Source organism: Solanum lycopersicum, chromosome 3 (assembly GCF_036512215.1).
Source record: "Solanum lycopersicum chromosome 3, SLM_r2.1".
NCBI lineage: Eukaryota > Viridiplantae > Streptophyta > Magnoliopsida > Solanales > Solanaceae > Solanum > Solanum lycopersicum.
Window position 1 is genome coordinate 61,068,466 of NC_090802.1, and position 14,419 is coordinate 61,082,884.

Sequence of the window (14,419 nt, forward strand, 5' to 3'; positions counted from 1 at the left end):
TAGTAATTTTAAAAATGATGAATATTATTATTAGAGTTTTTTTAATTTGAAGGTTCTTTCGATCTTCAACAACATTCTTGCTAAGTAAGATGACTAGATTGAAGCTAAAATTTGTATTCTCTTTTGTTATATTTTGGAAAAACACATAAAGTCAATGGAATATGAATATATTGAGTTAAAACTATTAGATAGTTCATACAAGCTCAAATTTTAGTATGAAAAAACTTTTTTTTCCACAAAATTTCAGCGAATAAGACCACTAATTCCTAAAAAAGAAATAAAAATTTAATTGTTACTTAGCTCTCTCATAATATCTAAAAGAAAATATTACTAAAATGCATGTTTGATCGATTTGATTACAAAGATCGAAAAAGATAAATAACTCAATTGTAACTCAAAATTAAAAAGCAACCGACCACTTATTTTACTTGAACAATGTGAAACCAAGGACCTTCAAATCCTAGATCTGCCTCTGATTAACACCTCTTTTGTTTCTACTAATTCAACTGCACCAAGATGTGATTGATTAGAAGGTCTTACTTTTGTCAAGATATTACTCTCTTCGTCCCATTTTATATGTCACGTTTCGGATTTCAAGAGTCAAGCCAGTCTATCTTTGACTGTATATTTATATAAATCTTTTAAACATTTTGAATTATCAATTATTGTGACTCATAGTACTTTTTACGTAGTTTTCAAATATATAAATTTTATTTCAAAAAGATTAAAAATTCTATATTCAAATTTCTGATCAAACTTAAATTATTTGACTCTCAAAATATAAAAAAGTGTTATATAATTTGAGACAGAGGGACTACTAGTTGTGTACCTTGTAAAGGGAAAAGGAGGGCACATTAGAGTTTTCAAACATGAAACTTCATTTTGAGATTAATTAATTAATCAAGAGGTTGACCAATAAACTTAAATGGCATACTAGTTACGTGCATGAATATGAAATTATAACCCGTCCAAATTCGTCCATTTGAGTTGATTATTGATCTCTCTCTATATATCATAATAAAGAAAAATAATCATATTATAGAGTACTAAAAATAATAAAAGAATACAAAAAAATCATTAAAACCTAGTTCATAAATATTGATTAATCTTATCATATGTGACCAAAATTTAGAGGGAATTGAACTCAACAACTTACCTAAAATAACAGCTCCTGTTAGCATCAATATACCGCGGGGCACAAAAAAATTTCGGCAGTTGACGAAAAAAAAAAGGTCACTTCAAAGATATTTTTAATTTTCTATAATTCAATATATTACTAATTTGTTAAATCAAGTTAATTATAGGAGAAAGAGCGCTTCAAAAAGTGGGGCACGTACCTAATTAAGGAAATAAACTTTTTTATGAGAAGTAATTAAGTAACCTAAAATTAGTTAATTCAGTTACGGTTATAGTAGATACTAGTACTTTAGGAAATAAAGTAACCTGTTTGTTAACGAATTACACTTTTTTTTCCATTATGGTAATAAGAGGTGTATAAATAGATAACTATCTTTGTTTAGACTTCATAATTCACATAATTCATTTAGGTTTACATAGGTTAACTCTTGATCAAGAATCAATGTCGAAACAAATGGGAATACGTTTTCATCCCACTGATACGGAGCTAATCAACTATCTTAAGAGGTTTTTCAAAGGCGAATTATCTTTGAATCAACAATGTCCTATCCAGTTTGCGGATATATATGGAGATCAACCACCATGGGAGATATTCGGAGCTAATTTTGAAGAGAAGTTTCGTTACTTTATTACTCCTTTGAAGAAGCGGAGGATAAAAGATGCAAGGTTTTCTCGAACTTGTGCTAAAGGGACGTGGAAAGGGCAAACCGGAGAAGAACTTATAAGGAGGAATGGTATGGGGCCTGTGGTAGGGTTTAAGAGAAAGTTCAGGTTTGAAACAAGTGATCAATGTGGCCATAATAAAACTTGGTTGATGATAGAATATCAAGTTGCGGATAGTTTCTTTAAGGAGAACAATCATATTCTTAAAGAAGATTTTGTAGTGTGTCGAATCAAGAAGAAGAAGATCATGGATAAAGAAAAGAATGTGGATCATGTTATAGAGGCACAAGATGGAGATGTCGCGGGAATTATCGATCCTATGTTACTTGATCCTAATCATAATAATGTCTACTCCACAAGGGAAGATCAAGTTAGGGTTTGTGATGAAGTTGAGGCTACAACTACCGAATTTGACGTTCGAAATACAATGGAGAAGAGAGAGACAGCGTTGGAAGTACAAGAAGGCAACGGAGTTGACGATATTAGAAGCAATGAATTTCAGGAAGGGATGTATAAAGTATTACAGGATTTTTCTTTTGATATTCCTGACGAGTGGTTGCAGAATTCACACATTCTACAAGATATATAAATATTTATATAGTTCGATCCTTATGTAGTTAGAAAAAAATTTGTATATTTTTCACTTTTGCCCATATATATAAATGTCTATGTTCTGATTACTAATTAATATTTTGAAGTAGAAAATCATGATAGCTCAACTAATACTATAAGCGCCACGTTGATAATGTTGAGATTATGTGTAATTGGCGATATCGTGTTGAACAAAGTTCTAAGGTTCTATGTTATACCTGCTTTTGCAACTATAAACTTTCATATTTGACGTTTCTCTGCATTTTCCAACCTAAAGTTGAGCCCTTCTGTTATGTTCCCAATTTCATCACATTACCGTGTTGTCTATGTCTCTCCTAGCTCGATCATTAAGTGAAAAATAGTTCTCCAAAGAGGCTCTTGTTCCATTTCATCACATGGTAATGAGCTCTTAAAGTTCAAGAATCTTAAGGCACCAGTTGTCCTGTATCTAACTCTTAACATGGTTGTGCTTTGTTTTGTATCTAGCTGTGTATTTTGGTTTTTCTTGCTCCTCATACTTCTGATTAGTCAACTTCTTGTACGTTCGATCTGTTTTTATCTGAGGTAAATCTTCAATCTCTTACTACTGTTACTGTGATGTTAAAGAAAATTAGAGTGATAGTTTTGCTGGTCTTCTGCTGACCACCTCAAGTTCAATTCATCATCATGAACTTGAAAGCTACATCTTACGAAAAAAAGTATTAACTAATTTCGCCGAAAGTAAAACAGAAATTGTTTATGAGGTCTGTTGAGGAATTGACAAGTTGCATTGGAGTGCATTGAAGGAACTACTACAAAAAAATTGTTATTAGTTAGTTATATAACAGATTTGTTAGTTAGTTAAGTTGGTTAGTAAATTGATTAGTTAGTTAATTACCATTAAGTAGTTAGTATAAAATAGTCATTTTACCTTCTTTGTAAGTAATCAAGCATATGAATATTAAAGGCAGTCACGTTTTCTCTCATTCTTCTTCTTCTTCCCCTTCCTCTTCTTCTTCTCAACAATCTTAGCAGCTTCATTGCACACTTTCATGGTGGATGCTTGATTCTAACAAGGTCCTTGTATAATTAGTAAAGGGGCAACCGACTGCACAAAACATCCCGTTTTAGCTCACTCCCGATAGATTTAATGTATATACTTAACTATCTTTCTAATCAAATCTGCTCGCAGGTGTTTAGATATCACAGAAAAGTAGGATCTTTACAAATATTGTTACTGCCATCATGCTTAGAGATGAGAGAAATTAGCAAAATGGAGTATCAATTTTTAACTCTGCTATTAGCAAAATGAGTATCCGAATATCTTAAGGATCGCTGTAGACATCGAAATTTTGTAGGACTCTATAAGATGCGTTCAATTCGAGTTGGGACTCTACAAATTGTGTTCAACTCAGATAAGGATACTTGGAGACTACTCAACCCTAAACCCTAGTTTATGCCTATATAAAGGGTATTAAATTCCGTTAAAAGGCATCTCGAAAATTCCATAAAGAGATCAATATCTCGAATACTCCACAAATTGATGCACTATTCACATAGAGAGGTTAAATTTAAATCATCCTAGTTCTTAGAGAGTAGAATCAAGGTAGGAACAAATTTGTACTCACAATCTTGATGAATAAAATCACGTTTCTTCATATTTTATTTGTATGATTTATTTATTTTCCATATGTTTAAAATTTTCATATGTTTAAAATTTGTTGCAAACAATCGCACAGATAAATCACATATCTTTTCTATTCCTTATTAACATTCATCCTCTTTAATGGAGTGTCAATTTTTAGCACACCTTGGAGGTTGATTTTTCATATTAGGATTAATTCCTTTTTTTCCAAAATATTGTATTTAAGAGTTGGTGGGTAAAAAGCCGAAAGATATCTATTTCAATCAATGATGAATGCATGCAATGAACATACAAAAAGAGAAGATTGGGTACTTTGAATCTCAACAAATTTTGTATAATATAAATAAATCTGAGATTACGCCTGATTTTCCCTAGGATCATGCAGCAAATCGTTTCCGGCAGCCGATGTGCGGTTTGCTCCGCCACTCGCCCCTTCATCCTCCACCTTCTCCCTTACAGAGGTATTCACCGTCATCTCTGCACCGCCTGTGTACTGGATTCCCACCCCGGTTCCTTCTGTCCCATCTGCTTCGATGTCTTCCTCCATAACCCTCCTCCCCCTCGTCTCCGTCTCTTATGCCTAAAATGCCCCTCTATTTCACACCTCTCTTGTGTACCTGATGCTCCTTCTGGTTACTTGTGCCCTCTCTGTTCTAACCCTAATTTCACTTTCTTCTATGTTACTCCCGTTAATAACGCAATCGAAATCAATACACATTTGGCTAAACAGTTGGTTGCCGCTGCTACTATTGTTTCTGAATCTATTCACAATGCTGCCGTTATGGCTAGGATTAATGCTGATATTAGGATTAAGGAAGCTCTGTTAGCTAAGGCTGAAGCTAAACAAGTTTTGGATAGGCTCAAGTATATGATTGACAACCAAAATCATCAGTGTGCTTCCAAATTCTCGCCCATACATGTTTCTGATTCTTCGGCAGGGGAAAATAAGATATATGAAGTAAAAGGAGAATCCTCTCAATCTTCCTATGATTGTGATACCATGGATGATTAGCTTTTAAGTAGTTGCAGCATAAGGTTTTTTTTGGCGAATAAAGGAATTGAAATTGTTCATTCAACAGTATCTACCTTATTGTTAATGCCTCTTTTTGATGAGTTTTATTATAATCATCAATATAATTAACAAGATAAACAATGTGTTCTGAGTCCTATGACGTGGTGGGGAAGGATTAACTATCTGCAGCTGAAATAATCTTCCAATCCTAATGATATTCGTATGAAAAAATATTTGATATAGTAAGGTTATTGGTGATTGCTACTACTCTATTATTTTATAATACAAATCAGAAAAGCTAAAAACCTGAAAAAATTCCAAATATCGGAAAAAATCCGAAAAGATACTTGACAAAAACGCGATTATGTGAAAATCAATGATATAAATCTTTTAAATTATAATAATTTATATATTGACTTACAAAAACTATGACATATTTAAAGTTACTATTCCATCCATCTAGAATTGTTTGTCATATTGCATTTATCGAAAGTCAATTTGATTAAATTTTAAAGGTAAATTAGATCATATTAATTTGATATTTTAATAAAAAAAATTAAATATTCTAAAACTATATAAAAAGTACTATAAATTACAATTTTTTGCATATTAATATGATGAAAAATATATTTTAAAAATATTAGTTAAATTTTGTATAGTTTAACTCTAAAAATATAAATCATAACAAACAATATCGCACGGAAGGAGGGAGTATTATAAAAAAACTCTTTCGTACCCAGGCCTGTTGTGAGATGAAATAAAATGATAAAAGAGAAGAATAAGATTAGAAAATTATAGAAGTATATAAAGAAAGTAGGTCAAAAGTTTGACCACCCTATTTCTACATTTTCGTTAAGCACACTCCAAAAATGGGCTAGTTGACCTCACAAGTTTTAGATAACTTCATAATATCACATAAATTAAAATTAAAAATAATATATATTGAGCTTAATACTAATATGGGACTTGTATCTATTATATAAAATAAAAAAAAAGTTGTGTAGAAAGAACATAAAAAATGAAGGTAATATTTTTTTTTGTTAGGCTCAATGAGATGTTAATTCAATCACATCATCATAAAAGTTGTCTACGTGGGACCCATCCAACTCTCACAAATAAACGTTGTCTGTTTTAACGGATTCTTCATTCCTCTGTTTTATTTCTATTTGATCATACGTTACAATTTTTGCATTCTATATTCTCATTGCAGTTTGATTACATTTCGATACGTTATAATTTTATGTCTTATTTCTATTTAAATGTCACTTGTTATACATAATTAATATAATTATTTTTTTTAATTTGATTTGGAATATGGGAAGAGAATTGTAACGTGAAAAATTAAACCGTATCAATAATGTCTGAGTTCATATAGTCAATCAATTGAATTATCAAAATCGCCTTCCCCCTTATTTTTATCCTTGAGAGTTATTTCAATGCATAAATCAAAATTTTTATTAGAGGCCTAAAATTTAAATGAACTTCATTTGTATTTATTAGTTTTTCTAAATTTCTAGACGTAAATTTCTACTTAATATCATTATATAAATGTTTTTGTTCTATACTTTTTTATTGAGACAATTACTAAATAAATTATTAACATAATTTTATAAGTAATAAGTTAATAAACTTTGAAGATAAGAGTTATAATTATAGAATTCGATTCAAAAAATTGATAATTTGGTACATCTACTTTAATATGAAAATTAACAAAGAAATATAAAAATTATAATGTACTTTATTCAACACTTTTCGACTGCTAATTCATACTTTTGAAAGTGTATTACTCTAACCAAAGATTTGAAAAAATAGAATGCAAAAGAGTTGAAAAGAATAAATAATATGAAAGTTAGCTAAGGAAATGTAAGAATCCAAAATAATATTTCCTTGATTTCTTCTATTTTAATGTGATTAAAATATGTAATTATTTATTTGTAAAAATTAAAGGCCCAAAAAAATGGGGACCTAAGGCCAATTTTGAAGGCAAGAGCCAGCCTTCACTCTGTCAGTCTACGATAATTATTCGCTATACTAAAATAGTTGTCTAATAATATTTTCAATTTAGAACATTAAGAGAAATAATTTACTTTTTCTGTTTATTTTAGTTTGTTACGTTAGATAATCTATTTATCATCTAACACATTTTTCAAAATATTAAATTTAATACAGTTAAAGGATAATATAATACGAATACTACTTTTACTATTATAATTTTTTAAGGTGTGTGCCAAATCAATAATGTACAATTATTGTTGGATTGAGAGAGTATAAACTTTGAAATAAGTTATACATAATATTGTGCGTTGTGAAGTGTATTAACAGGTATTAATATTAACAAAACTCAATCACTCCATCATATTATAGAGAATACTTTTATAAATAAATATTTTAATACAATATATACTATTCTTAACACATCAAAATCAAATAATGTATAAAAAATAATTTATGTATAATTAATATACATTTTATAAAACATTATTTTTATAATTCTACCAAATAACTCCTAAGAGAACACAAAATAAGTACATAACTTCAAAAACGTAAAATTTAAAATGACGACAATTATATGTAAATAAAAATGGAGGGAGGTATAAATTTTTGTACGGACCAAAGAAAAAAGGCGTGCCAAACGCCACCTAATTAGATAGTCCTATTTCTTCTTCACTTCAACACTTCTTCCTCAAAAAAGTAACTTTTTCTTTTCCTCTTTTGTGTCCCTTCAAATCCCTACAGCAAATTTATATATTTTCTACTCTTAGTTGATGGGTCTTCTGCAGAATCAGCGAATTCAAAGATTTGACTTCAACAATTTTGCTTGAAATATGAAAAATTGAATTCTTGAATTTCTCTTAGGGTTCTTGGAAGTTTCTTCAATGGCGATGAGAGGAGTTGATTTTAAATGGTAACTCTTCTAATATTTTATCTTTATAGTTGAGTTATCAAGTTTTAATTTTTTTGAGTTCTTTTTTCTTGTAGGTATGATGGGTTCTTCCTGTCAATGCTGGCTACTAGTATGTATCCTTTTCAAATGATTCCCTCCTAGGAAGTTGATTTTTTTATATTGGGATTACTATGAACTTGGATTTGATTTGTTGGCCGTTGGATTGTTTCTTTAACTGTTTGTTTATCAGAATCATTGTAGCTATCAACTGGAAAAGGTACCATCTTTGTATATACCCATTGCATATCTGGATCGTGGTGGGTATCAATAAATTTCTTTGAGTTGTTTTCCGTATTTGTTGTTGTTGTTGTTGTATATCTCAATTTTTACCCTTTTCTTCAATCTAGGTTGACTATACAACAGTGTTTGTGTTTCGGCTGTTGATGTTTGTAGATAATGGACTTGCTGCTGGAATGGGATTGTAAGGCCTCATTTGTTTTTTTAAAAAATCATTTTAATGTGTAAGAGAAGCAAATTCCTCTTATGTGTTCTTTCTAGATTTACTGTGCTACCTGCATTACCTACCTTGCATGAGATTCCCCAAGCTATTGCTTGATTGGGCGTATACTCCTCGAAATAATACTCCTATCGTGATTGTTCATGTTCGTAGCTCCACTCTGTTCTCTTGATTCCATATCATTTAAGTAAATGCCAGGAGAAATGTGCAGATTGGATGACGGAGTAACTCTTTTGGTTGTTTTTTGGATTTCTCTGCCTTATATAGATTGTGCACTTAGATGACTAGTCTGAAGTTTTAGGTGTTATTGCATTTTAGGGATTTTGGTTGGCAGCAGAGATATGGCCGGTTTTGTGGAAGAGTAGCTGTTCTTTCAGTTCTTGCCTTGCTTCTTTACCCCTTTCTTTGGGCTTGGACCATCATTGGGACGTTATGGTTCACTAGTGCAAGAAACTGCGTAAGTTTAGTAGTCCTTTGCTGCTTCCATTGTTCTGGTTTGAAAGCCTAGAATTGACATTATGCCCAAACTCTTTCAGCTTCCAGAAGAAGGCCAAAAGTGGGGCTTCCTAATATGGTTGCTGTTCAGCTACTGTGGACTCATGTGCATAGCTTGCATATCGACAGGGAAGGTTATTTTCTAAACCTTCCGAAAATTCAACTACTTACCGCCTTAGTTCAATTTGGACAGTTCCATTTCCGAGTTATCCTATCCCCCTCTTGAAAAAGTGAAAAAGGAGAGCGTTAAAGCAACAAATTCCGAAAAGAAGAACTAAAAGCAGGATACAACCTGTAACGGACAGAAAATAGAATGTCGGTCTCCTGATTCTTTTTCTTGCCCGGTGTGATGTCATGTTCTGTTTTGGAGGGCGGGAGATTATCCCAAATACCAATGTTGTATTGGCGTTACCTTGTCTTGTTAGTATGTAAATGGATTTCAAATAATCCGATAAATGAAAATCGACATCTATACAATTTTATTGATGTCAATATTACAACTTTCCTTAAGTTTTCAATTTCTTATTGCAGTGGTTAGCTAGAAGGCAAGCCCATTTATTACGCGCTCAACAAGGAATTCCTATTTCAGAATTTGGGGTAAGCATTAGAAAGCACAATATACTTGATTTAATGTATTTTGGCTTTCACATATGACATGTTAAGAATTAAGTTGTTCCTGTTATACATATTTTGTTTTCTTTTATTGTACAAAAACATTAAATTGATGATATTCTTTGCTATCTCTCCATGATAAGGTAGTCATGCTTTCAAACTGCTGGTCAGAAATGTGCTCTTTGTAGGTTTCTATTGATTAAGTAAAGTGAAACTTCATTAAGAATAGGAAATTTCCATATAAAAGAAGTATATTAAAAGGTCGAGATCATACAAGTTTTCTTGAAGGAGACCTAATCTTTTTTATATAAGTAGGAATGATATGGGTGCATCTAAAGAAAATTAGAAGAAGAGGCTCCTCCTCATATAGTCATATGTACAAATAAAGCTATTAGTCCTACATACAACTCACATTAGTGCTAATGGAGTAACATCCAGCGTATGACTTCATCTTTTCTATCTTTTACTGTCCCAGCCTAATAGTACATTCTTCATTGTTCCCTGCATGGCCCAATGTAGTATGAGCCATCTCAAAACCCTCCCACACCACAGATATGATGCAACTGCCTCCTGGTTGCTCTTTCTAGGTTTAGATAAGGAATAAGAATGTGCACTGAAATTGATTGATATGAAATACCATATCTTGTAATTGCAAATAAAAGAAATATATCATACTTTATCAAAAAAGAAGAAGAAATATATCATAACTGGAAAAAGCCTATAGAAATGGACACAATAAATGCGTACTGATGTGTGTGGTTTATGGCGTGTAATGCACACACTCACACTCATGTAATGTCCACTTATAGTTGGCAGTGGTCAAGGTCATCCAAGTCACCTGTATCCTGACTAATAGCCTTCACTTGTTGAGTTGTGCTGGCGCTTGGGGTGTTCATTGTCCGGCTTGGGTCTTTTTTGGGGTAAACTAAAATTAAATCAATTTAGTCAGTTTGTAATTATTAAAATCAAACCAAACCAAACCAAATATAATTCATATCCATTTGTTTGGTTCTTGTCATTTTGATTCGGTTTTTAATAAACATAATGATATTTCTCTTTTTTATTTTTTCCCCTACAATTAGAAAATAATTTTTCATTCTCTTCCAATTTATAATCCATAAATAACCTTTTGTTGTGGTGGCTATAATTTTCCTTTATTATGGAGAAAATGTCTTAAGATCTATAAATTTTAATCAAGTGAATAAGATTGATAAGAAATACAAGAATTCTATATAGGTAAATCTAGTAGTTGTTTCTTAAAATAAATGAGTTTGGATTGATGATTTTCTTTTAATAAATGAGCTTCAGGTGTACAATTCATTAGCCTATCAGGGATAAATAGAACGTTCATGAAAAAGTATATGAAGTACTAAAAATTAATTAGTCTGATTTAAAATTTTGGATTCCATCCTCAGTGCTGATGATTTATATACAAAACCTGTTACCTTTGTCAAAAAAAAATTAATATATAATTATAAAAGTTGTATATATAATTTATCAGTTTGGTTATTTATTTTGTTTGTATTCAATAAAGCCAAATTAAATCATTTATTATCATTTTTTAAAACATAATTACAATCCAAACCAAAACCAAATAAAAATTTGTTTGGTTCGATTTTTGGTTTGGATCAGTATTTAACCAAACCGCAAACACCCTATTGGGGATGGAAAAGAAAAAGAAAAATGTAATGGTATGTGTTGTTTTTATGTCATGTAGATTATTAAGGAATGGGAATCAATTTCTTTAGTCTTTATGGTTGTTGACTTGTTTTATTCTTCAAAGCAAGAAGAGTGGTTGTGTGGATATGTGTTTTGGGAGTTGCTATGGTGGTTTGAGTGGTTTACTAAGGTCTTAAAGCTTCTTACTGTTTGCTAAGGGCAGCTCAGTTAGTTGGTAATGCATTTGGTAGTAGTTTTAATCAGTAACAAGGTGTGATGTGTAAAGCTGCAGTGAATGCCTCTTTTGGGAGAAAATTTACGGCAATAATGCACAGCTTGATGTGCAACAATTTTTGCACCCCCAGGGTGTGGCCTAGTGTCAATGAAGTGGGTTGAGAACCATGAGGTCTTCGGTCATATCACGCTGAGGCAAAATCACTAGGTGATTTCTTCACGGATGTCCAAGTCTTAGTGGGACAAAGTTACTTGATTCTTGTGTTGGTGGAAGATATCAGTATATCATGGAATTAGTCGAGGTGCATGCAAGAGGACCTAGACATCATGGTTAAAAGAAATAAATGAATTTGTAAGTATAGTTATAGTGTGTTAAATGTAAGACTGTTAGTGTTTTTGTGCCATAGATATTGCTATCGATTTCAAGCAATGCATCAATCAACTTTGCTTCAATTTCAAGCTAGTTGGAGTCGCGATATGTATCATCAATGTTAAACACACTAATTTTGTTTTAGTGTCTTTTAGGAATTAAAGAGTTGTGTAAACAGTTACTCTCTGGGTGATCTCTGTCGATAATTTGGTTCGACTAATCTGTTCTGTGTCCTCAGAAATGAATATTGTGTATAAATGAATAATCATATGATGGTTATTGTGTTTTTTCTTGGGCCACTAGTGTGAAAACACACGACTTCTAGTTTTTAGAGTCCTGGGCATCATGGTATGTTGTAATTTTGGTTTTCATGGTAAGATATTTTGATTTACTTCTCAAGCTTACAATTTTCCTTATTACAGGTGTTAGTTGACATGATCAGAGTGCCAGATTGGGCATTTGAAGCTGCTGGCCAGGAGATGAGAGGGATGGGCCAAGATGCTACTTCATACCATCCAGGACTTTATTTGAGCCAAGCTCAGGTAATGCAGCTCAAGGCACTCCTCAATATGAATCCTTTGCTACACCTGATCTATTAAAGATTCTTAATGGGTGAATTCCTTTTGGCACATAGAGAGAAGCAGTGGAGGCACTCATTCAAGAACTTCCTATGTTCAGGATGAAGGCTGTTCCTACGGACTGCAGTGAGTGCCCTATCTGTTTGGAAGAATTTGACGTCGGAAATGAGGTATTTTTGTTCTTTTGTTAACTTTACTTCTTATTATTGGAGAAAATTTACGACTCCCCTTTTTTTGCACGATGCTGTCAAATGTTTACTCATTCTTAGATAATAAATACATTTTGTATGCCATTCTCAATTTTACTTAAATAACGCTTCTATACACAGCTTCCACCAAAATAAATTGTGAACATCAAGCAATGATTCAATATTTCTTTTATGGCTGGTTTTCTATATGCAAATCAGATTAATTTTCAATGTTCTTGTAGGGTAATAGTATGGGATTACTGGGGCAATAATAGTCTAAAGATGCATGCTTAACTAGTGGAAATATTTATTGTCATGCAATGATCCCCAGCACCGCCAATTCGAGAGAAATCAAGAGTTTAAATTCTTAGAAAGATGGTTAAAAGAAATTAGAAGAACTTGTCCTGGTGTCATTTTAAGGTTTAGTTCCTATTTATACTCTTTCAGGTTTCTGCAGCTTAGTGAAGAGGATAATTTTAGAACTTGGCATCCCTTGAAGATACTTAATATTAAAGATGGTTCAGGAGATCAAAGTCATGCTAATTCCAATTTAGCGGCACTACGACATTATTATGCCTGTTTTGTAATTTGTATCTATATTTTTCCTCTTTTTCTTGTGTTGTTGGAGAAGGTTGGTTTGCTAGAAGCCAACATCACGACTGTCGCACTAGTTCTGTTGGTGTTGCCCTTATTTAGGCTCTGCTGCTGTTTTTCTTATTAGAAAACCTTTATGCAGGTCCGTGGTCTCCCTTGTGCTCACAACTTTCATGTTGCGTGCATTGATGAATGGCTTCGCCTAAACGTAAAATGCCCTAGATGCCGTTGTTCTGTTTTTCCAAATCTTGATCTCAGTGCTTTGTCAAATATCCGTGCTGATCTAGAAAGATCATCAACCAACATTGTGACAGCAGCCCGGTATGTGAGATCCCAACCTTCTAGCCAGAGCTATCTGCTGAGGTTGCAAGGTTTTCTCCGTCCTGTGCGCACAGAGAATGCTGGTCCAAGCAGTGAGGAAAATGCAGCTGCTCAATCAAGAGTTGAGAACGGAGCCCCAACATCAGCACCTGACAGCGATGGAAATGTAGAACATGTTGAAGTCGTGGTGGAGCATTCTCCAAGACAGCTGTAACTATTTGTTCAAATGTTCTAACTTTGCAGGCACTGATAATTTTTGTCAACCTCTAGCCAATGTTGAGTGTTGTAGTGGCTTCTAACAGTAATTAGATTGCTAAACATTAGTGTATGAGCCGATGGAAGGAAACATCTGTTTTTGGCCTGCTTGTTTTGATGTAAATTTTGAAGTGATCACTTTGATGCATTGCGGTGTCCTTAATTCACTTGAATAGAATTCTGTCTGGCCAATTCACTCCAGACCCAACTCATAAGATTATACTGCGTATGTTGTTGTGACCCAACAGAATCTGTGTATACAGAAAATCGAAGAATAGAAGTTCCAATAACAGTACATTAGGATATCATTTTGACATTTGATATTATTACATGGTAGACATGATTTGAGGAGTCAAATTACTATAAGTTAAGATTAATAAATGAGTTTTATATGTATAGCTAAAGTGGAAAATGACACAGCAATAACCTTTCTGTAGGCAGGATGGCACATCTTTTAATTTGGTCTTTGGCTATATTGTGTTCAAAGTTAATAAAGGAACTACTAATTTTTTTAAAATTTAAGTGCATTCTCTTTTTGTATGTCCACTTCTCAGAAAAAGGGAAGCTTTTGGAGTTCCTTTTTGTAATTAAATTTGAAAGCAAAATGGGCAAACTCAAGAGTATTAATTTTTTCCTATATAAGCGACAAATAACTTTACTATATAAAAATATCATTTAAGAAATT

At 32.4% G+C, this 14,419-nt stretch overlaps 3 protein-coding genes across 6 annotated transcripts; all 3 read left to right on the plus strand.

Annotated features, from left to right (window-relative positions):
- Window positions 1-1,547: 1,547 nt before the first annotated feature.
- LOC101246237 (NAC domain containing protein 50-like) lies at window positions 1,548-2,641 on the plus strand. Its single transcript, XM_004236459.5, has one exon. It carries the CDS (start codon window positions 1,580-1,582, stop codon window positions 2,387-2,389), a length of 810 nt encoding a protein of 269 aa, XP_004236507.2. The 5' UTR covers window positions 1,548-1,579; the 3' UTR covers window positions 2,390-2,641.
- Window positions 2,642-4,394: 1,753 nt separating this feature from the next.
- LOC101245936 (uncharacterized) lies at window positions 4,395-5,027 on the plus strand. Its single transcript, XM_004236458.4, has one exon. It carries the CDS (start codon window positions 4,395-4,397, stop codon window positions 5,025-5,027), a length of 633 nt encoding a protein of 210 aa, XP_004236506.1.
- Window positions 5,028-7,610: 2,583 nt separating this feature from the next.
- On the plus strand, window positions 7,611-13,954 carry LOC101247121 (E3 ubiquitin-protein ligase SIS3). 4 transcript variants are annotated; one of them, XM_004236061.5, is made up of 10 exons: window positions 7,611-7,932; window positions 8,007-8,045; window positions 8,162-8,228; window positions 8,319-8,392; window positions 8,747-8,885; window positions 8,965-9,057; window positions 9,455-9,520; window positions 12,221-12,340; window positions 12,433-12,546; window positions 13,301-13,954. In XM_004236061.5, exons 1-10 carry the CDS (start codon window positions 7,904-7,906, stop codon window positions 13,691-13,693), a joined length of 1,134 nt encoding a protein of 377 aa, XP_004236109.1. In that variant the 5' UTR covers window positions 7,611-7,903; the 3' UTR covers window positions 13,694-13,954. The 4 variants fall into 4 exon arrangements, with proteins under 4 accessions (XP_004236109.1, XP_069151389.1, XP_019068598.1 ...); XM_069295288.1 differs by having other exon boundaries at window positions 7,633-7,932; window positions 8,007-8,041; window positions 8,319-8,432; XM_019213053.3 differs by having other exon boundaries at window positions 7,633-7,932; window positions 8,007-8,041.
- The last annotated feature ends 465 nt before the right edge of the window (window positions 13,955-14,419 follow it).